Source organism: Sorex fumeus, unplaced genomic scaffold (genome assembly GCF_029834395.1).
Source record: "Sorex fumeus unplaced genomic scaffold, SorFum_2.1 ptg000083l, whole genome shotgun sequence".
Taxonomy (NCBI): Eukaryota; Metazoa; Chordata; class Mammalia; order Eulipotyphla; family Soricidae; genus Sorex; species Sorex fumeus.
Window position 1 is genome coordinate 10,469,198 of NW_026606140.1, and position 23,142 is coordinate 10,492,339.

The 23,142-nt window shown below is 53.5% G+C and overlaps 1 protein-coding gene across 3 annotated transcripts in view; it reads right to left on the reverse strand.

Moving 5' to 3' along the window:
- The window catches only part of BICDL1 (BICD family like cargo adaptor 1), a 93,234-nt gene that overhangs the window by 1,813 nt on the left and 68,279 nt on the right, over positions 1 to 23,142 (reverse strand). Inside the window, exons 3-10 of one of the 3 annotated variants that reach the window (XR_008794841.1) lie at positions 21,591 to 21,707; positions 17,983 to 18,129; positions 10,580 to 10,759; positions 9,744 to 9,962; positions 8,527 to 8,667; positions 4,918 to 5,048; positions 1,749 to 1,869; positions 922 to 1,030 (exon numbers count right to left, since the gene is read on the reverse strand). Coding sequence is in view for 2 of the 3 variants with exons in the window: in XM_056131026.1 (XP_055987001.1) it covers positions 923 to 979; positions 1,749 to 1,869; positions 4,918 to 5,048; positions 8,527 to 8,667; positions 9,744 to 9,962; positions 10,580 to 10,759; positions 17,983 to 18,129; positions 21,591 to 21,707 (1,113 nt within the window). In the remaining variant the exon portion in view is untranslated. The remainder of the gene's footprint in view (positions 1 to 921; positions 1,031 to 1,748; positions 1,870 to 4,917; positions 5,049 to 8,526; positions 8,668 to 9,743; positions 9,963 to 10,579; positions 10,760 to 17,982; positions 18,130 to 21,590; positions 21,708 to 23,142) is intronic. The other 2 variants (XM_056131026.1, XM_056131025.1) reach the window with 2 other exon arrangements.

Genomic DNA, 23,142 nt, shown 5'->3' on the forward strand with positions numbered 1-23,142 from the left:
ATCAGTTCTAAAAGAGAAGCAGCTAACAGGAGACAACCGCTGGCCTGGCTGCCCCTGACAACGAGCTCTGGATGACACTGGGCTGAGTTCCTGGCCGGAGCCAGTGCTAGGACAGGGAGGTCTGGGTCTGGGGTGGGCGGCCCCCAGAAATGGGGCAGACAGGATCTCCGGGACCCTGAGCGGCCGTACACTGACCCGCTCGCTTGTCTGTCACCACTCTGCTCTCCCTCTCTCCCTCGGGTCCTCAGCTGGGCTGTCAGCCGCTGAGACACTCTCCTTCCACATCACCTGCCTGAGCTCCCTCCTGGTTCCGCGACCTTTCTCTTCTTCCTGTCCCATCTTTCCTCCCATGTGACTTCCTTCCTCTCCTGCTCCCAGAAATGAGGCCTGGCCCCGTCCCAGACCCTGGCATGGAACCTTCTACCCAGAAACGCCTCTCGGGATGGGCTCAGCAAAACCTTTGTGGCTAATGGCAATATGAGAAATGTTAGTGGGTGAGGAGCCCCCTTTGAGATGCCGTGTCATACTGCAAACGATACACCTGAAGCTCCAGAATTCCCATCAAGGGACTCCCACGAAACATTCAACTTGAGAACAGCGCGCGCGCGCACACGCACACGCACACACACACACACACACTCTCTCTCTCTCTCTCCCCCTCACCCCCCCATTCCACGGCCTGCCTGGACTTCTGGTCCCCAGACTACGGTGTGTGAGGCGGTGGCCCCGGGGCCCAGGGGTTCCTGGTTCCTGGGCGGCGAGAGGGATGGGAGGGGAGAGCCAGGGCTGGATGGCATGGCGCACGGCACAGAGATGAGGCTGGGCTCCGGCACACAGAACACGGTGGGCCACGAGGGGAGGCGGCACGAGCAGGACTGCAATGGCAGCGGCAGAGGGTGGCGTGATGAGGGCTCAGCTCACCTCAAAGGCAGGAGGGGTGTACAACTAAAGCTGTTGATTCGGGAACTGAGAAAGGCCACTAGATCAGAAACCAAAGGAGCCAGATAGTAAAAAGCCCTGAGGAAGCAAACTGCAGCCAGGAGAGAAGAGAGAAGAACAGGGGTCGTCAGCCACGGAAGCAGCAGCTGGCCACGATGCAGGAGGCCACGGGGCCCAGGACCAGCTCGGGGCACCAGTGCTCCTGCAGCTGGGGGCCTTAGAGGGACGGTCACTGCCACCTGCCCCCCCACGGCAGGGCTCGCCTCAGCCACCCATGGCTCTTCAGGGCTGGCAGGGGGTTCTTGGAGGAGGCGCGAGGGGGTCACTCTCACACCCTGGGAAGCCTCTCAGGGACAGGACTCGCTGCCAGGGTTCCAGGGAGAAAGACACTGACTGCTTCCCCAGGCACGTGGCACAGAGTGGCCGGGAAAAGGATGCTGGGCTCTGGGCAAGCAGAGGCCAAGGTGCTGCACCCCAGGGCCACTGAGCTGACTCAACATCCACGCGGAGGGCTTCCTGGGGCACCCCAGGCGGCAGTGGGTTCTTCTGGCCAACCCAGGGAAAGCCAGCCAGGAGGCTGGGAGCGCGGGTCACCATGGCCGGAAGCTGCAAGGGTCACCAGGGCCTCAAACAGCACAGCCTGGGGCCTGCTGCTCTCCAGAAGCCGTAGGCTGTTTTCTCCAAGGACTGTCTGTGGGCACGAGAGCTGCATCTTGCCAGGTCAAGTGGGGTTCCTTGTTCACCCAAGCATTCTGCCTGGGTCTGGGAACCCCATTCTCCATTAGGCTGCGTCTCAGGACTCTTTTTACCTGCCACGCCTCCAGCTGCTGGGAGAGGTTCAGTTTCTGCTGAATGGCGTCCAGCAGCTGGCTGTTCAGAGACATCATGTCCATCTTGCACTTGGCAAGTTCCAGCTCCACAGCGTTCTTCCTGCAAACAGACAAACGGGGGTGAGGAGGACAGAGCCCCTGAGGCTCCAAGTCTGCAGCCGTCACTGTGGTCTTGCTTGCCACGGGCTGGACGCTCGCCCCACATTCTCACGGACGGTCTCAGTCCTGGAACCTGTCCACGGCTGCAGCCAGAGCCAGCCTGCGACTCGGACGGAGCACTTAAAAGAACCGGAGATAAACCAACACCGACTGGGGGCCTGTGACCCAACCTCACGTCAGCATGAAAGAGCGGCCGAACCCCTCCCCGCAAAGTCAGTCCCCGAGAACAGTGTCCTGCCAGTCTCCTTGCCACGAATGACCATTCCAGGGCGCCCTTAGGGAGCTGTCTACAGACACGGGAGTGGCCCGGCAGAGGACACAGCGGTCTTTGAAGCACGGCCTACGTCGCAGTGGCCGTCGTGACACGGAGCCCTCGCCCACGCGGGGAAGGGCCACGGGGCGCCGGGCAAAGTGAAGCACCGGGCAGGCCCAGATGATGGGAGCGCGCAAAAGCGCGCGCGCGCGTCTCAAGGTCGCACGGGCCGACGCGCTCGCCGGGAGGCCCCGACCTCTGCGCTCTGGCGCTCTGGGACTCCGCATCTTGGTGTTCTCCCTCTTCCGGTGCCTTCCCCAACACCCCCAAATCAGAGGCACCGACAAACTGACAGTCCCTTAAGATACAGTTTTCAGGGGCAGGAGGAGAGAGAAGGGCCGGACTGCGCCACCGCTGCGGAGGCGCCAACGGTGGCCAGGACGTTCCATCAGGACGTTCGCTCCCTTCCGCCTCTGTGGCTAGACACAAAGTGTCCCCGCTGCGCAAGACCGCAGGGGCCCGGGGACAGCAGGCGCAGCCCGCGGGGCATCGGGACAGTCCCCTGGCCAGGCGCGGCAGGAGGGGACAAGGGACGCGGGACGCCGCTTGTCCCGCTCTGGCCACCTGCGCCGCAGTGCTTCTTCCCGGGCCCCAGGCCCACAGGGGCGCCCTGGGCGGGCTCTTCTCACGGCCCTCGCGCCCTTCCGGGCCGAGCCCGCGGCAGCGCGAGTCGGAGCCCGCCCCGGCCCGGCCCGTCCGCACTGCGGCTGCGGCACCCGGACCGCCGGGCGGACACGCGGGCCCGACCAATGAGCGCCCGCCTCTCGGATGGCGCGGGCGGCCGTCACGCGCGCCGCCATTGGCTGGCGCGGCCCGGTTGCCATGGACGCGCGGCCCCTCCCGCCCTTCCCCCAGGCCCGCGCGGCGGCGGCTGCGCCCGGCCGCTGTTCCCGGCAGGTGGCGCCACGGCGGAGGGCGCAGGAACTGCTGAGTAACCGTCGCCGGGCCGGGCCCAGCACCCTCGGGCGCGCCTGTCACCCTCGAGGGAGGCCCCGTGCCCGTCGCGGTCGCTCTCTAGGGTGGTGCCCGGATCAAGCCCGGGGCCGCTCGTGCATGCTTCCCCCCACCGAGCCAAGCCCCATCTCCCCCGCGCCCAGCCCTGAACTCCAGCTTCACTCTCCTGTACTGAGCGAGATTCCCTTTTGGGTCACACCCTGCGTCGCACAGGGGTTCCTCCTGGCTCTGCACTCAGGAATCACCCCTGGCGGTGCTCAGGGGACCATATGGGATGCTGGGAATCGAACCCGGGTCGGCCTCGTGCAAGGCAAACGCCCTCCCGCTGTGCTATCGCTCCAGCCCCGAGATTCCATTTCTAAGGGGTAAGGAGAACTGGCAGTGACCGACCCGGTGGGCAGCTGGGGTGGGCCATGCTCAGGGGCTGCTCCTAGCTCTGTGCTGGGGGATCACACCTGGGCTGGCTCCCGTCCCTCTGTCCTCTCTCTTCGGTCCCAACTTCCTTCCAGGGGCCCCTCTGGCCCCGGGACCCAGACCGAGAGGCCTCTCTGCCCTGGGGGCACGTGTCCAGTGGCTCGGTTTCAGGAGGTTAGCCGGCCTCTCAGGGTGAGCTTTCCAGAAGATCTTGGGGCCTGCCTTGCCACCCCGATGCCAGGGCAAGTTCCACTTGAAGGGAGGGGCCTGCACAACTTGTCCTTCTTCTTTCCTGCACCCGGTTCCTCTGACTGCTCTAGCCACCATCCACAATGATGACACACTCTGGCCAGATCCCCGGGCACGGCCCTCCTCTGCTGTCACCCCGCCTCTCTGGCTTCATTCTGCTCTCTTTTCAGGGGGCTTCACAATCGACACCTTCAGGTCACTGGTATGTTCCCCCAGTCACAATTTATCCCCCTTGTTATGCACAGAAATCTGCAACCTTCTCCTCACCCACGACTATCACATTACTGTTCTGATATCCAGCAACTAAATGAAGCAGGGCTCCGTGGGGCAAAGGGAAGAGGCATATGATCTCACCGAGAGTCATTCCTCACATGGCCTTGACACTGAAAGGCCAGACAGAAGAATCAAGGGTAAGACAAGGAAACAGCTAAGAAGGATGAAACAGAAGGGAAGGGACAGAGGTGTCTGTGTGTGTGTGTGTGTGTGTGTGTGTGTGTGTGTGTGTGTGTGTGTTTGGGGGGGAGGAGTGACGCACAGAACTGCAAAGCCAGAATTCAAATGTGTTATTTTTTAAAAGACACACTAGCAGGGCCAGAGACATAGGACAGTGGGTAAGGTTCTTGCCTTGCACACGGACACCTGGGTTTGGTCCCTGGGACCCCACCCATATGTCCCCCGAGCCTCACCAGAAGTAAGTCCGAGCCCTGCTGGATAGACCCAAACTCTCGTCCCCCGGTAGAGTAAGTGGGCATGAGGGTGGTGTGGGTCTTAGTAGAGAAACTCTCCCATGCTAATTCTGTATGGTTTAGCTTCAAAGTGTTAGTGGTGGGGGCTGGAGCGAAAGCACAGCAGGTAGGGCAAATGCCTTGCACATGGCCAACCCGAGTTCGATTCCCAGCATCCCTTATGGTCCCCTGAGCACCGCCAGGGGTAATTCCTGAGTGCAGAGCCAGGAGCAACCCCTGAGCATCACCAGGTGTGACCCAAAAAAGCAAAAAACAAAAACAAAAACAATGTTAGTGGTGATGAAAGTAAAACAACGCGCGCCCGGGCACTCACTTAGCGATGGCTTCGTCACGGTCCCTGATGGCCTTCTGAAGCTGCTCCTGTGGTTCCTTGTCTTCGGCTGTCACTCGGAGTCGGTCTCGCTCCTCCTTCAGCGCAGTCATCTCCACACTCAGCAGAGTCACCTGCGAGGGGCCCAGAGCACATATAGGCTCAAGCTCTGCTGCCCAAGGGGCAAGGGGGCAGCACTAGCCCTGAAGCTGTGACAGGGACCAGGTCTCCTTTACCTAGAGAGTCACACCATCTCTGTTTATCATTCATTTTCGAGTCGCACCCAACTGTGTGCAGGGCTTACTCCTGGTTCTGTGCTCAGGGATCACTCCTGGTGGTGCCTGGGGGACCATCTGGGATGTCAGAGGTCCAGCAGGGCCAGCCGCATGCAAGGCCAGCACCTAACCGCTCTACTCTCTCTCAGGCCTCCACACCTGTCTTTCACTTTAAGACATGCCCAGGAATTCGTGAATGAAGACTAACCCTCCATCCATAGGTACATCAGGGCTCTGAGGCGCAGGTATTTTCGGGTAGGGACCGGGGTTTTGTCTCTGGTCACCCTCCACTCAGCAGGGACTGCCACTGACTCCAGGGTGTCGGGGCCTGGCCCCAGCTCTGGGAGTGCTTGGCAGCTGCCTGCTTCTTTTGGGTCTAGCCATGTGGACTTCAGACACTCCCCACGATGTTCACATCAAACCTATGACCTCTCGGGGGGCCCAGGGCTCAGAGGACAGCAGCACTGCCCAGTTGGTGGGCCTCCGTTGCTGGCAGTGGCATGCTGGCCCTGTCCACTCTGGACTCCTGAGCTCTGCCAGGCAGGAAGCTGTCCTGGCTCTCTATTCTATACAGCTCAGTCGACTGCCCGGACAGCTGCTCCCCCGCCACTCTTTCATTTTTTATGCTGGTGTATTTCTGGCATTTTTATATAGGATATATGCATACAGACAGTAATTAAGGCTGGCAAAGTATTAATATGCGACAAGGAAGGGCGGCCTAAACAGCATTTAAAAGCAGAGCTCATGATTATAAACATTAGTTAAGTGAAAAAATTGGGGAGGGGGAAATGTGTCACGTATAAGTCAGTTTATAAGTGAAGCTTATGGGAATTAGTTCACGTACCATTAATAATGTGGCCATATCTAGAATGAAAATAACCTCCCCCAAATTAATTTGCAATACAGTTTTTTTCACAGCCTTTAATTTCTTTGCTTCTTTTGGGTCACACCTGATAATGACTGACTCCTGGCTCTGCATCAGGAATCACTCCTGGCAGTGCTCAGGGGATGCTATGGAATGCTGGGGATCGAACCCAGGTTGGCCGTGTGCAAGATAAGCACCTTACCCACTGTACTATTGCTGTGGCCTCAGCCTCTAATTTCCAAACACTGACTGACTGGTATGACATTAAATGGCTTATGAAATTGTCTTTTCTTTATCCCTGGACATCTGCATTATCCTGATCATTCAAAAACAAATGCAATATAATGCTGAGACTTCCTTGCCTGAAATGACAAGATTAAGTGTGTGTGTAAAAACTAAACGGGGTGAGGGACGGGATGGCTGGGTCCACGGATATGCTCAGGGCTGACTCCTGGCTCTGTGCTCAGTAGTGACCCCTGGCAGTGCTCGGGGAACCATATTCCCCTCCAGGGATCAAACCAGCATTGTCCCCATGCAAGACAAGCAATTGTCACCCTGGGGCAATTGTCCTATTGGGGCACAGAAGGGGAGTGGTGTTTCCTCTCTCAGGCACACAGGCACGTGACCCTGCCATGTCCCCATCCTGGAACTGCAGCTTTGGAGGGTAGAGTAAAGCCAGGAGCTGGTGGGAAACCGTTTCTCGACAACAGACCCACCTCCATGCCCCTTCCTGCGAGGGAGCCGAGTTCTCGGACTTCCTGTTGATCCTACACTCCACCGATTTAATTCCAATACAATCGCTTTCCGTTTAAGTTAAACAGCAAATTGCTGTTGTTTGTAACCAGAAACCCTGCTGGGCAGAGCTTTCAATAAATATTTGCTGGCCAAATGGGAGGGTGGGAGACCTTCACACAGCTGATAGGATCAGCCCCGAGTCGGGCTGCCAGGCCGGGCTGGGCTGGGCGGGCCTGGTTATTAAATACTGCGCAGACGCCGACAGTTTTCCAAGGGAGGACCCATCCATGCGGGTCTGTCTCTCTTATACGGGGATAGAGGTCACATCTCAGGGTACTTGGCTCTTCATATTCCAGGTAATTCTGATTACCTTCAGACTGGATGACTCAGAGAAAAAGCCCCAGGACGGAGGCTGAAGCTTGCTGAGGACACTCTGGACTCCCTGGCCAGCCCCCAGCGTTGCAGCTACAAGGGAAGACTCAGAGGACACACAACAGTGCCAATGCACACAGGACAACTTGCCACCAACACGTCAGGAGACCAGAGTGCTGTACAGTCCTGCCTGGTGGAAGGGCGTGGTGCTCTGCAGGGGAGGGGACAGTCTAGAAGCCTCGAGCCCGTGTATCATCAGCAGGTTCTGCCGCCTTGAAGGGCAGCAGTCCAGACCCGGACAGTGGCTGGTAGAGAAAGCCAACCCAGGGGAGACCTGCCCTCTGGAGAGGCGACAGAGTAGCCAGTGAAGCAGCAAACGGGGAAACGCCACCGTTTTTGCACCGCTGGGAAACAGGTATCCAGACTGTCAGCTAAGTGACGGGGACTGACCGCATGTCAGGCATGCGTGCTTTTATAAGGGGCAGGAGTGAAAGAACTTCCCCACTATCACGCTCAGGATTAACAGATAAATCCCATCTCCTCCCATCCTGTGTAGGGCAGTCACGAGGACTGACCTGGCGCACGTTAGGGTCACCTAAACTCATTTTTCCCAAGTGCAAGTGGATCTCCGGCAGGTAGGTAACATGGAAAAAAGCATTCCTGCCATGCTTCAGGAAGATCGGTCCAAACCCAGTGAGGGGTAGGGCAAGGCTCAAAATTGAGCACGCCCGGGGTGCAAGAAAGGAGGCCTGGAAGAGGACCACGGGGGGTGCCGGGAGGCAGGGTTTAAAATGCTGTCCGTGTCCCCAGGCGGCCTTCTACGTGTGACCCCGCTCCAGAGGAAGAGCTCCGCTCTTTCCTGAGAGATTTTAGAAGCTCCTTTCTGGGAGCTGCTGCTCCCGGCTGCCTTAACGGTGTCCAGATCAGAACACAGATGCCTTCTCCAGTGTTCTCCGGAGAAATGGAGTCATGATCAAACGGGGGATGAAGAGCACGAGGGGCAGGAAGCGCTTCTAAAGCTGAGGGCAGAGATGGCGACGCTGACGAAACAGAGCAGGGCCGGCAAAGATCAGCTGTTGCTGATTCCCACACTTGCCAGTCCGTGTCCTGGCTCCGTGGCCCTTTCAATCCGATCCCCTCCCTCTGCCCGACAGCAGGATGGCTGTCTCCTGGGGGAGGGCTGCTCGCTGGCTCTTCTCCCCCAGGCCTGTGCTGGAGAGCTGCCCAGCCCACCTGGACTTCACGCGCCTTCTTCCGGGGCTCTGCCATGGGAGAGGAGAGCTGCTTCGCCACCCAATGTGGGAGGTCCCAGGAGAACTGGGGACGTGGGCAGGTCCCCTGTACCGCACTGAGGACGGGGCTCACCTGGCTGTGGAGTTGCTGCAGCTCTTCTAGGCTTTGCCTTAGTTTCCCCCTCTCTCCCTCCATGAGTTCCCTGAGGGCTCTGGAGTCCTCACTGGTCTGCCTTATCTGTTCTTCTAAGTCATCATCAATTCTTCGAGAACTCTAACCGCAGAAGCAAGGCGACACGGTGTCAGGGAGGAGGAGGATTTGGGGGCAGAGGGCACAGAGACGGTTGGCAGGAGCGATGGAGAGGGGCATGAGTTATGGTCGGGGAGGGAAAGGCCACAGGAGAGAATGACGAGAGAAGGGGAGGGAGAGAAAGAAGAGAAAGACAAAGGGGAAAGAGAGAAGAGTTAAGGACAGAATTCAGTCGCCCAACGTACACCCACAAACAACAGCTAGACATTTAGTTTTGTTTCAAGCTTCAGGAAGGTAACTGGAGTGAACTGCATCTGAGAGCGCTCCCCCTCCCAACCCCGGCTGCCTGGCCTCTACCAATGACACAGTCCTGCTAACCTGAGCCACAGAAAGGCTGCTATTTAGTAGTGAAACCTGAGAGGGAGGGCTGTGCCGGGAGGAGGCAGCCGTGTGCCCAGGGCACATTCCTCTTCCTCACAGCAGGAGCCACACCTGCAACCTAAGTGGTCCTTGTCACCGAACTCAACTTTCTGTGCTGACTTATATCCTTCTGGCAGAAGCTCCAGACTCTTTTTTTTTTTCGCTTTTTTTGGGTCACACCCAGCGATGCACAGGGGTTCCTCCTGGCTCTGCACTCAGGAATTACTCCTGGGATTCTGGGAATCGAACCTGGGTTGGCTGTGGGCAAGGCGAAGGCCCTACCCTCTGTGCTATTGCTCCAGTCCCAGCTCCAGACCTTTAAGTTTATTCATTCACAGCTAACCTCACTGCTTGGACCAACAAGCTACTGAGAGTACTTGGCACTTCACTGGAACCTGAACTTCCATATTCAACATTTAAACGGAAAGGCCTGCACCGAGGCCACGGTGGCCCATTCAGAACAGAATGGAGAATCAAGCAGACTGTACCTGGTGTCTGCAGGAAGCTTCCCTTCCTGGGCACCGACTGCTGCAACCAGTCTCCCTGATGCTGGGAAGGATGCTCTGAAACAATCTGGGCTTGGAAGACGTTCTGGAAGTCTCTAAGGTTCCAGTTCCAAGGTCACCTCCCTCTCTTGTACTAGGCTGTGGGCTAAGGCGCTGCTCAGCCTGGCTCCTTACCGTGGGCTCCATGCCATCCACAATGCTCTGGATCAGCCTCTTGAGCTCGCTGAGGGCAGTGCGCAAGCTGCCGGCTGGCACATCCTTGGCAGATGAGGTTTCGGAAGACTCGTCCATGGAGGAGTCGGTGGAGACGGCCGAGTCGGCACTATCGTTTCCACGAAGGTGGGAGCAGAGATAGCGGACCTGGCAGTAGGCTTCCCAGAGCTGCAGCCTCAGCTGGTCCACAGAGAAGCACCGTTATGACTCGAGAAGGCCGCCGTCTAGCCCCCCTTACCCGGTGAACCCAAGATACATGCGAGGGACTGGCTCTAGGAGAAGGGCCTGGTTCACCCTCTGAAATGTGGACGCTCATTCCAGACCAGTACTTCCGGTTCTTGGTTTTTCCCTCTGCTCTTTAGCGCTCCCCCTTGCCAAAGAAATAACCCCATAACCAAAGAAATAGCTGGCAGTCAGCGCGTGAGTCAATTCAGTGGACTGAATAAAAAGAAGCCAGTAGGGGGCTCACTGTGTTCTCGAACTCGGCTGGTACATGATCTATGAATGAGGCACCGCGCGGGTGGCAGTGAGCAGAGCTTAGCCCTGTCTGCATGACACCCTGTGCCCTGGCACTCCTGCTTCATGCCTTGATGGATTAAGTGGGTGGGAAACAGAACCAGGGACACGCTTTGGTCATGCTTCATGACGGCTTCAGTCACCGGCCTCAGGCTGGCACTGGTGCAGGATGGTGGCACTTTGCCGGGAGAAGCTTAACCATGGGCTGGAGGTGACAAGGCAGTCTAGCTGGCCCCTGGGTCCCCAGACAACCCATGTCCCGAGGGCCAGGGAGGCAGCACCTGCTCTCGCTCCTGCTCCAGCTCCTCGGCCTCCATACTCTGCTCTATCTCTGACAGGAGCGACGTGCTGGTGGCGGTGGAGCTCTGCAGGCTCCGCTCCTCACTCAGCTCCTCCACCTTCACCTGCAGCTGCCGGCAGGACAGTCGCACCTCCTGGAGCTCCAGCTGGCTCTGGTGCAGCTGCCAGAGAAACAGCGGATGGCGTGAGGTGGATCCCAGAGCAACGCAGACGCCACAAAGGGGCCCTGCACCCGATGACGCTGTTAGATCCAGACACCGTTCCCAGGAAAGCACAGAGAAGCCAATGCTCGTCTACCCCAGAGATGCTGTCAGTCAAATCCCATCTGCGACGGGCTACGGCCCCCACAGCGCGACGTCATCAACAGATTTCAAGAAAGAGAAATGAAAAGCAAACAGAGAAACCGATAGATAAAGACGACTTCAGCGATACCAACCCACACAATGCATGGGCTTATTTTGAGTCTTGATTCAAACAGAAAATGTGAAAACCGATGACATCAAGACTGGATATTTCATGATGTTGAAAAATCGTTGCTAGGGGTCAGGAAGGGCATTTGATCTCAGGTCGCTCATATGGTCCCCTGAGTCTGCCAGGAGTGAACTGAGTGTTCAAAACCAAACAAAATCCCTGCTAAGCATCTGAGGTATAATATTCCAGTGCCTATATATTTAAGTTCTTATTTAGAAGTACTTTTTTTAGATGACGCTATGAAAATACCGATTTACCTCAAAGCTAATAGGAGAGGAAGAGCAGGTTACTGTAATGATGCTGGTTTGGGAATAACGGTTTGAGGAGCTGGGGAATGAGGAATCTAGGTTGTCACTATCCTAGCCTATTTTTTAAAGAATTTTTATTAGTGAAACACCATGAGGTACAGTTGTAGACTTACAAATTTTGGTGCTTGGGTTTCAGTTATACAATGATCGAGTACCCATCCCTCTGCCAGTGCCCATTCTCCACCACCACGGACCCCACTATCCCTCCCACGCCCCCATCCTAGCCTATTTTCATCTGAAATTCTCCAAAACAAGTTAACCCAGACACAGTTTCATAAAGATACAATGAGACTGTTTCTAAACAGCTAAAATAAAGAAATAAAGCACTACTGAGTACTGAGGAGGGTGCAGGACCCTTGTTCTGATGGGAGCAGGGGCTCTCCACCACTCTGGAAAACGGTTTGGCAGTTTCTGCTGAGGTGAGCGTCACACCTGCCCTATGGCTGAGCAACTCCCCTTCTAGGCAGAGACTCAGTGCCCTCAAAAGAGGATCAGGACGTTCACAGCAGCATCATTCTAGTCATGACTAGGAAACCACCCAAAATGCCAAGCACAATAGAATGGGTAGACAGGGGACGGGAGAGAGTGCGGGGTAAGGTGTTGGCCCTGCATGCAACTGACCCATTTGGTCCTTGGCACACACTCGTGCTCCAAGCAATCTGGGAGTGACCCCTGAGCACAGAGCCCAGTAGTAGCTCCCAAACCAACACCGCGCCCCTGCCCTGCCAAAAAGAAAAAAAAACAAAAACCAAAAAAAAAAAACAAAGCCAGAATGGACATATTCACATGCTGGAATACTACAGAATGCAAAGAGAAAAGACTGAGCTACTACCATATGCTACAACATGAATGAATTTCAGAGCCATGGTATCGAAGACAATAAAAATTATACAGTGTTTGATTCCATTTATAAAAAGTTCTAGGGCTGGGGTTTGCATGTAGGAGGCCTTTGAGTCCTTGTTTAGGTCACGTCAAATACTCTTGTATTAGAGGAGCACCCACTGCACCTTTCAAATAATCTGGCAGGGAAGCGAAGACCTAGAATTTGTTTGTTTTTGGTTTTTGGGCCACACCTGGCAATGCTCGGGTGGCGCCTGACTCTTCATTTAGGAGTTACTTGGGTAATGCTGGGGATGGAACACACGTCAGTCACATGCAGGGCAAGCTCCCTACCCACTGAGCTATCTCTCTGGCGCTAATGCATTCGTCCTCCAATAAGGTAAAGGTAAAGGCCCTCCCGTTGATCGTCGATTTGCTCGAGCGGGCCCAGTAACGTCTCCATTGGAGACTTTGTTGTTACTGTGTTTGGCATATCCAATAAAACAGTATTTCTGGAGCCCTTCCTGTTCATTCAAAATAGACCGTTTCACACGCCTTCCCTCCCTCGATCTGAGGGACTTTGGGTCCTTGCAGAGACCAGGTGGCAAGGGCAGCAACTCCGAGTCTGAGTCTCACGAGGGCAACAAGCAAGTCCTGACTTGCAGAGCCCCCAGCCAGTCCTCACACCGCGGGCCATTGCTGGAGAATGGCTAATGGCGCCAGTGGCCAGGCAAGTCTTAAGTAGGAAGGGTTTAGGGCCTGGCTGCACCGGGGACGGAAAAGGAACTGGCAAATCCGCTGTGCCTGGCTCCCTCCGATCAGCAATACCTGCTGGTCGAGTGGGAACTCCTCCAACTCCAGGGCTGAGGAGAGAGAGATGAGGGGTTGAACGGAAAGACATTCCTAGGAAGCATTTGGCACCCTTACAGGCAGCACATTAAATCTGCAACACACAATTCTTTTCTAGACAACGCCACATCCATCTCAGCAGGAGAAGTTGAGCACTGACAAGTACACGTTCTTAAGTCACTGGACAAAATTAGTCCAATTACGATTCATGTACACTCAGAGGTGATTAATTAATCATAACAGGAGCGAGCAAAAGACAAGGACAGGCTGCCCCTCCACTCTCTGACTGACCCACAGACATGTACAAAAATCTGGAAAAACTGGAAATCTATTAAATGTAAAATCCTGTTCACATACTAATATAACAAAATGACACTAACTGTACTTATGTGTATGGAAAAGGAAGCCACTGAATAGCTTGCATCTGCACCATCTGCTAGAGGGGCAAGCCCACAAGACCCATGCCCCATGGCTGGCCGAAGGGAGGCCTCTCTCCGCTTCACATCTGGGGAAACTGAGAGGATGTTAAGTGATTTGACACTTGTGCAGGGGGCTGCAAACCCATAACGGGTTCATGCAACTTTAAAAATAATTCTTTCAGGGCCAGAGCAATAGTAGAGTGGATTGGGCACCGTGTTTGCGTTGCATGAGGTCAACTGGGTTTGAGCCGCAGCATCCTATATGGTCTCCGGAGCACCACCAGGAGCAGTTCCTGAGAGCAGACACAGGAGTAACCCCTGAGTATCTCCAGGTGTGACCCAAAAAGTGAAAAAAAGTTGCTTTGGGAATTGGAGAGATGGTAGGTGCCGAGGGTGGGGTGCTTGCTTTACAATGCAGCCAACCCAGCTTCAATCCCTGGCACCCCATATGGTCCCCAGAAACCCACCAGGAGTGATCTTCGAGCACACAGCCAGGTGTGACCCCCACAAAAACAGAAAGCAAAAAAAATTTTAATATTTTATAAATATACTGTTTTTAATAATAAGTCTCATTACTAATAAGTTTTATTAAAAACATTTTTTAAATCATCTTGAGATACACATTTATAAAGTTGTTCCAGCTTCTAGGACAGTTGCTTGTGGGTATTATAAAGAATCTGCCTGGCAGTAGAACCCCAGTTACAGAGTGAACCAGATCAAAGGCAAGACTGTGCCACCTTCCTCTTAATCTCTGCCTGAGGAAAAGAATAAAACCATGGATACGGCATTCCAAGGCCACTTGGAATGATTCTGCAAATCTGATTTAGGACCTTGAGGGCTTGCCTGGAGGTTCTAGCAGGGGAGCGCAGCTACTCGTATACCCTCCACCGAAGACTGGTCCGTCTCTATTCGGGAACGACCATCCTCTTCGACCGACGTGCAGCCTTGGGAGGGACGCACATGGAAGGGGACACCTGGCTAGCCAGCCAGATCAGCCGACTCAACGCTGGCGATCAATGGGGTGACAGATGTCGCAGCCAGATCGCTCTGGATATAGCACAGCGGGTAGGGTGTTTACCTTGCACCCGGCTGACCCAGGTTCGATTCCTCCACCCTTCTGGAGAGCCCGGCAAGCTACTGAGAGTATCCGGCCCACACAGCAAAGCCTGGCAAGCTCCCCGTGATGTATGCCAAAAACAGTAACAACAGGTCTCACAATGGAAACGTTACTGGTGCCCACTCGAGCAAATCGATGAACAACGGGAGGACAGTGCTACAGTGCCATTCAAATTCTATCCTGAACTGAAATTTTAATTTGTTTTGTTTTGGGGCCACACCCAAGGCACTCAGAGGACACTGTGCTGGGAGTTCAACCTGGAGAGGCAACATACAAGGCAGGCACCCTATCTTCTGTGCTATTTAATTCCCAATTTCTGAATTAGGATAGGCCATTTCAGCCTTCAAAGATTTAAGAGGACACCAGTTTTTAACCTGAGAACTTCATATGAGGGAAGGAAAACGTTTACGAACAGTTGGGAGGGTAAGAATTTAATCTACCGGACTGGAGCAATATTGCGGCAGGTCGAGTGTTTGTCTTGCGCAGCAGACCCAGGTTTGGTCCCCCAGCATGGTCCCCTGTGCACCGCCAGGAGCGACTCCTGAGCAAAGAGTCAGAAGTAAGCCCCGAGCACTGCCAGGTGTGGCACAAAAAACAAATAAAAAAAACAGAAGAATTTAGTCTACAATGCATTTTCCTAATCAAAATGAGAACTTGTTGACCTGTTGTAGGACCGGGGCTAAAGGATGTGGCACTGTGGCACTGTCCTCCCGCTGTTCATCGATTTGCTCGAGCGGGCCCAGTAACGTCTCCATCATGAGACTTGTTGTTACTGTGTCTGGCATATCGAATACGTCACGGGGAGCTTGCCAGGCTCTGCCGTGCGGGCGAGATACTCTCGGTAGCTTGCCGGGTTCCCCAAGAGGGGCGGAGTAATCGAAATCAGGTCGGCCAAGTTGGCCGCGTGCAAGGCAAACGCCCTACCGCTGTGCTATGGCTCCAGCCCGGGGCTAAAGGATACTCTTACTTATTCCAGGTTTGGGGCCACATGTGGCTATTCCCAGGGCAGAGCTCCCAGGACCCTGCAGTCAGGGGGACAGCACCCAGACTCCAGCAGACAAAGCGTGCACTCGGTCTAGCCCTTTGAGTCTCAGACTGTGGTTCTGGAAGTCCGACCAAACAGCAACGGACAACTGTGCAGTGCGGATGTGAGCACAGTGCCTCTGGGCTCTGGCGGCCTGGTGGACTGTGGGCCCGGCTCTCTCCCAAGAAGGACTCTGTGAATTCACAATAAGAGTGCCGACAGGGATCCTTTTCCTGTCCCTCTCTTCCTCCTCTCTTGGTGCTCTGCATCAGCACCAAGGAGAGTCAACCTGCATCAACCCTCAGGAGTGTGCTGATGGGGCAACACGCTGACTGGCAGAGACAAGGAGCAGGTTCCCAATTGCCACTGAGCACCTGGCAGAACAGGGCGGGGGGTGGGGCGGGTTCTAGTCTTGAGTCTACCAAGAACTTACCACACTACCTCGATAGCAAATTCATTGTTTGGTATTTTCCTCCAGATTTTGGACCACACCTGGCAATGCTTGTTCTTCACTTAGGAATCACTCCTGGCCATGCTTGGGGGACACATATGGAACGCCAGAGATTGAACCCCAGTCAGCTGCATGCAATGCAAACATTTCCCTGCTGTGCTATTTCTCCAGCCCCAACAATTCATTATTTCTAAGCCTCAGTTTCAGACTGCATGCAAAAGCACCATCCCTCATACAGAAGCATACAAATATTCTTCGCTATTACCATCATCAGCTTTAAGACATGAACAGGGACTGACAGTGTGGTTTGGGGATAGAGAATGTATCCCAAACACGTGAAGCCCTGACTTCAACCCCTATTTCTGCAAAAAAGAAAAGAAAAAAAGTACAAAAAAACTTCCTTTTTGTCCTTTTGCAAGGTTAGTGAACTACCTTTTTTTTTTGGTGGCTCTTTTGGGACCACCCCCAGTACTGCTCAGGGCTTACTCCTGGCTCTGCACCCAGGACCAGCCCTAGTGAGGTTGGGAGCTCCTGATGAGCTTGCTACACCATCATTCCGCCCAGCAGCACAGCTCTGGACAACATTTGACAAGAAGCGGGGCCAAGGAGAGAGGGCAGGGCATTTGCCCTGCGCGTATCCAACCCAGGTTTGATCCCCAGCATCTCATCTGCCCCCCAAGTACCATTAGGAGTGATCCTTAAACAAAGACCCAGGAGTGAGCCCTGAGCACTGCTGGGTGTGGCCCCCAAACGAAACAAATTTAACAAGAAATTTCTACTAAACACAAACTTCTTAGTTGAAGCATAGAAACAAGGAGGAACAAAAGTGCTAATTTGCCTTCAAAGAGATGAATCACTTAGATGCCAGCTTAGCTGATAGTGTCAGTAACAAGTGATATTGGCTAAATGTGGCTGTTTCCACATCCTGAACCCCAGGGCTTCCGGGTTCGATCGCCAGCATCCCCTAGGGTCCCCTGAGCACTGCCAGGAGTAATCCCTGAGCATTGCCAGAAATGACCCAAAAAGCCAAAAAGAGAAAACAAAACAAAACAAAAGACCCAAACCCCAGCGCTCTCCTCAGAGCTAACTACTGGTCAGTGGGTCCTCTGGGGCCCGGTCTTAGGGCAGGAGCCAATATGGCGCTTGCCTACTCCTGGCTGACTACTGCACACAAATGACACTGTTTCAAGCCCGTCTACTCCCTGGCATGCCCAGGGGTAAGCAATGCACTACGGCCACAGTCCCTGGCGCTGGGGAGGCCAGCCTGCAAACCCTTCCGGGGCAGACCTGACACTATTTTGGGACAGGCTGGGAGGGATTATCTTTTTGTTTAGTCTGTTGCCCCTTGTCAAGAATAAACTTGGGGATTCAACTACGGCCTGGTGGCAGTTTCCAAACAAGGATAAATATGGCCACCAAGCAGTTTTCTTAAGGAAAAAGAAAAGAGGCTCATTAGGCTTACAGAGCAGTCGGCCTGTGCTTTTTCTAACAAGCAGATATACAAACAGAGTGATGTGTCTTGCTGAGTCCAGTGGGCAGCTCCTTGGTTTCTGCCCAGTGCCAGGCAGCTAAATCCACGACCCGGCGAAGCGGCAGCTGGGAGCACGCTGAGCCAAGCGCAGGAAAGTCACTGGCTCTCTCTGGAATCGTGGGGGGATGTCACAAACCCGAGGAGGTTGTACGACCCCCCTGCTGGTCCAGTCATGGTTCCAGGAAAGAACTCAGGGAAACTGCTCCAGGGGCTCAGAACAAATTGGAAGGAGGCCCTGTGAGTACCGCAGTATTTCCTCGGGGCAGGGCCAGACTGGCCGCTCCAGACACAGCCCGAGGGGCCGGGCTTCCCCCACTCCTGACCCTGAGCAGCACTGGCCTCCAGCCTCCCCTGCAGCCGAGGCAGCTAAGTGTCCCTCCGGTCCTGCGCAGTACCTGGAGGTCTTTGTCCTGGCCTTGCCTCTCCAGGATCAGCACCCGGTCCTGCAGTTCTTCCACGGTCCCTTGGAGCAGGTCATTTTCTTCCAAGGTGGCGCTGAGACGATGCTCCAGCTCCCGTTTCCGGTCCGACAGCATCTTGATCTGCAAGGACGGAGAAGCCACAAGGTGACTGTTGGCCAGGCTGCTGAGCAGGAAGGATTCCACACACAAAGCATGACTCTCTCCAAGGGCTCTGCCCGGGGACCCAGGGCCTTCTTCTCTGAGAACAGCAGGGAGCTCTTAGCCTGAGACAAAGCCCCTCCTCTTTCCTCTCTGGGAAAGGGTGGGAGCTGGGCTTCGGGGAAGCTGGAGTGTGGGGTGCTGGGCAAAGGAAGGTTGATTTTCTGGAAATTCCACAGATCAGACAGAGAAGGGCCCATGACTTGACAGTCTGTGGCAACACGGGCCCTAATCTGCTACTCTATTCTTCTCATGAGCACAGGATTCTGCCCATGACAATCTCCACTGCGCACTCCTACTCAAGCTGGCAGGCCTGGCTCTAGTGCTCACAGTTCAGGGATGGTACCCCAAGTTCACAGGAAGCCATCAGGGCATGGGGGACAAAGCTGCATGTGCCCATGATCTGGGAAGAACAGGAACACAAGTGAACAGCTGGCTTTAGTCCAAGGGTCTTTTGCCTGAGCAAATTTTTTTAAAAGTTTATTATATTATTATTATTTTGCTGGTGATACTCAGGGGTTCCTCCTGGCTCTGCACTCAGAAGTTAGTCCTGGCGGTGCTCAGGGGACCATATGGGATGCTGGGGATCCACCCCAGGTCGGCCACGTGCCAGGCAAACGTCCTACCTGCTGTGCTATCGCTCCGGCCCTCTGAGCAAATAATTTGTGATGGAAAACAATTTCTCTCCTTTTATAAAACAGGCTGGGGATGTTTATACGCTGAACATTAGAAAATATTAGAAAATATGAATCTCTAGGAAAGAGTACATAGTCTCATCAGCATGAGGGAGGAAACAGGAAAAGAAAGGAAAGAACTGCCGCAGTGCTGGCCTCACGGTCTGCAGGGTAAGGAGCTTCGCTGGCTCTTCCCAGAATCAACACGGCTCATACCAGGACCACAGCCCTACTGAGGGGCTCCAGGAAGCCTTCCAAGGCTTCTTAACCAAATTCATTCCTTTGAGGAGTCCTGCAACCCCCCACCCCCAGCTCCTCCCATTGACCAGTTCAAATGTTTAACCAGCATCTGCATATAAACAGTCACTTGACAGGGCTAAGGCTCTCCAGTCCATGGGCTCTCCAGTCTGGATGGATTACAATCCATTAAGTGAAAGAACCCCAGAATATTCCAGGGCAGGTTTTTTTTTTTATCATTTTTTTTATTAGTGAAACACCATGAAGTACATTTATAGACTTATAAATTTTTGTGCTTGGGTTTCAGTTATACAATGATCAAGTACCCATCCCTCCACCAGTGCCCATCCTCCCCCACCACGGGTCCTAGCATTCCTCCCACCCCACCCCATAGGGCAGGTTTTCTTTAAAATTTTTTTTTTTTATGTAGGAGTGCTGCTATTTGTTCAGCCACTAATCAGCCAGGGCAGTTTTTGAAATCAAAGTCTAACTTGTGTTTGAGAGGTCTGCTGAAATCCATCTTTCCCTCTGCTTTTTGGCTGTTCTAACTCTGAGCACTGGAATTCTGTTCAGAGGGTACAGAGCTTCCCTGGCTATTAATCAATCAGATAGAAAGAAAGCCATCCTGGGGAAATGAGGCATTTGGCCTTTCTCCAGAGATCAGGTAACTGACCAAACAAAGAAATACTGTCTCTCAATTGTGCCCCAGGGACACAGAAGGAGCAAGCCCCTTTTGCCAATGGGCCTACGATTCCCTAGACTCAAGCAACATAGCATGGAAGGGGAATTTTTATTGCAGTTGATATTGAATATCTTTATATTTTCCTTACCAAGGATAAATTTTGTTTCCCAATTCTATTCAAAGAAGTAATATGGCAATAAGCTTCTGATTCACAATCCTGCTCCCTTAAGAATACCTTAAAATTCAGAGCTACCTGAAGTAACTCACTGACAAGGAACAATTCCGCAGCTTGGCTTTTAAAAGCAGCAGTGCTTCGGCACGAAGCCCGCATCTAGCATTAGTGGCCAAATCACTCACCCGCCTGCACACCCTGACACCTGTGACCAAACCTGACCATCAACATTCCTGGCACTGCACTGGACCACAAGGACCGGGGAGTAGTGGGGGGATGGGAAGACAGGCAACTGGCAGAGCCGAACGAAAGGGCAGTCATGCACACAGACGGTCACGGACAGGCATGCCAAGCCCCGCTGGAGCCACTACTTACTTCGAGAACCTGCTGCTCAATACCAGGAGGATTTCCAAGGGGAAGGAGGAAGGAAGGGAAGGCGAGGCAGGAGAAGAGAGAAGATCATGACAGACTTTAAGACAAAACACATCCGCGGGGACTTCTGAAGCAGGGGACAGCCACGCGGACACTCCTCGGCCCGGGCACACTGTCTGGTCCCTTTATCACATATGGACACATTCCACAGGGGCCGAGGGTGTCCATCAGTGTGACTTTGCCAAAGGCCTGTTCTAAGCTGGCTGAGGGGCTCCCTCAGGAGCAGAGAAGAAGGAAGCTTCCCCAGGGCACAGCCCCTGTGTGAGCTGGTAACGTGATTCTCCCCTTTCTCATCTCCCAGAACAAGATTTGCACAGTATCATCTGGTCAGAGATTCTTTCCCAGCTCTGGCTGTTCCCTCATTGCCATAGGCCCAAGCTGCCATTTTCTGGTCTCTCACCTACATTACTGTGTTCCGAGCACCATGCAAAGTGCTCTCTGTGAACTGACTCTACCAAATATGTCAAACAACCCCAGAAGGAGATATTTCTATTACTCTCCTTTTATTTTTATTTTTTGCTTTTTTGGGTCATGCCGGGTGATGCACAGGGGTCATTCCTGGCTCTGCACTCAGGAATTACCCCTGGCAGTGCTGGGGGACCCTATGGGATGCTGGGAATTGAAACTGGGTTGGCTGCGTACAAGGCAAACCCCCTGCCCGCTGTGCTATTGCTCCAGTTCCTATTACTCTCTTCTTAGGTAAGAAAATAATACGAGGTCCCATAAGGAGGGCTGAACTGGACTGAATGGGAAGAAGAAAAGGAGATACCCCATCCCGTCTTCTATTTAGTTCTGCAAAGGATGTTTCTGGAGGGATCAACATTTTAAGTAGAAAGGTAAGTAGAAAGGTAAGTGCCTGATTTCAACCATACTCAGCAGTAGCTGAGCAATCTGATTTTCCCAGGGAACAGGCTAGCCAGAGGAACCGGGATCAAATGTCCCCCTTAGTGTCTAGTGTCTCTTTCTCTGCACGACCCCCCCCCCCCCCCCCATCCTCAAGAGGCCATACCCAGCAGTGCTGGGGCCCTCCAGGGTTGCACCAGAGATGCTCAAGAACCCTGCGGTGCTGGGGGTTGAACTCAGGTTGGCTGCATGCAGGGCACACGCCTGACCCCCTGGCCCATCTCTCCGACAGAGCAGGCTTGTGTGTCTCCGTGGTGTAGGTCTCCCTTATGGAAAGACTCACCTCGGCCTGAAGGCTCTCCAGCCGAATGATGTGCTGGTTGGTTGAAGAGTTTTTCTCCCGGAAGTCTTCTCTGAGGGCATGGACTTGCATGGAGAGTTGTCTCTCAACTTCTGATGCCTGCAAGCAGAGAGCACCTTCAGAGTCCATTCAGAGTTTGCCAAGCAGAATCTGGTTGAGATTTATGCCTTTCATTTCTCAAGCATCTCTCGGCACCTTTAAATTCTACCAAGGAACGGGGACAGAGAAGTTGTCTCCTGTCCCTTTGTTTTCTAGTGCCCTAGTAAAATAAACCCCTTTCCTGCCTCTATCTTTTTTGACGCTCTATGACCATTCTGCTAAAACAGGCCTTGGGAATTAGCGCTCAAGTGTTGGGTATCATTGTGATTACTCTGCACAAAGCAAATCCGTTAGAGTATCTCACGTACTAAACTGAGATCAAGTCTCAATAGTTTACACAAAAGAAAGACAGACACAGCTACTGTTTTAGAAATGACTTTAGTTATCCTGCCCACATCCTTAGTCTGTGCCTGCCTTTCTCACTCTTACTTAACCTGATCATTTGAATTTCCCTGGTACAAAAGCCAGGATTTGGTTTTGTTTAGATAAAGAGAGGATGTACGTATTGAGGAGAACACAGGCTTCTCCAGGATGGAAAAAGTAAGCCAGGAGACACTGAGACAAAAGAGATATGTGTTCAAAGGAAAACACAGGCCTCAAGAGCAAGTCTTATTTCCCACTCTAAATCAACTTATTCTCCACAGCAAACACCTGAAGTCATTCCCTAATGACTTCAGTATCTTCTCTAAAACCTAAGACAGTATTTCAATTGCTCTTATTCTTCTGAGGTAGTCACACCTGGTAGTGCTAAGGGATCATGTCTGGTGGTGTTGGGATGGGGATGGGTTGCCAGATATCGAATCCAGGTTGACTGTGTGCAAGGCAAGTGCCTCACCTGCTTACTATCTTTCCAGCCCTTAAGAACAGTGTTTTGAAAGAATGCTCCCTTGGCAAACCATGAACGCAAGCCTCCTCCTGAGAGGCCTCCAGCCCCCTGGGGAGAACAGCGCGGCAGGAGCCACAGAGCAGGGCCAGGACTGCCTCTGAGCTTTCCTGAGGCCAGTGGGGTCCGTAGGCTTTTGCTGAAACGGTGAAGGCGTTCAGAGGAGGCGGTAATGATAATGCTGACATGGTTGGCTGGCTGTTCAATGAGGCTCTCACAGTAACGGCGACATATTCAGTAGACTTTAATCTCCACCTATTATATAATCAGTTATACACTTTTCTTTTTTGATCCTTTGGGTTCAACAATGTTGCCCTCTGAACTGGAGTCAAATAAGAATTTTAATTTTAAGAAGGATCGACCTGTATTCGATCCCCGGCGCCCCATATGATCCCGGCTGCACTGCCAAGAACGATCCCTGAGCGCAGAACCAGGATTAAGCCCTGGGCATGGCCCCAAAATAAAAAAAAAAGTAGCTGGCCTATAGTTTTAACATTTGAATTACAAAAGACAGTAAAACAAAATCAAATTGTCGGTTTTCCCCTACTTCTA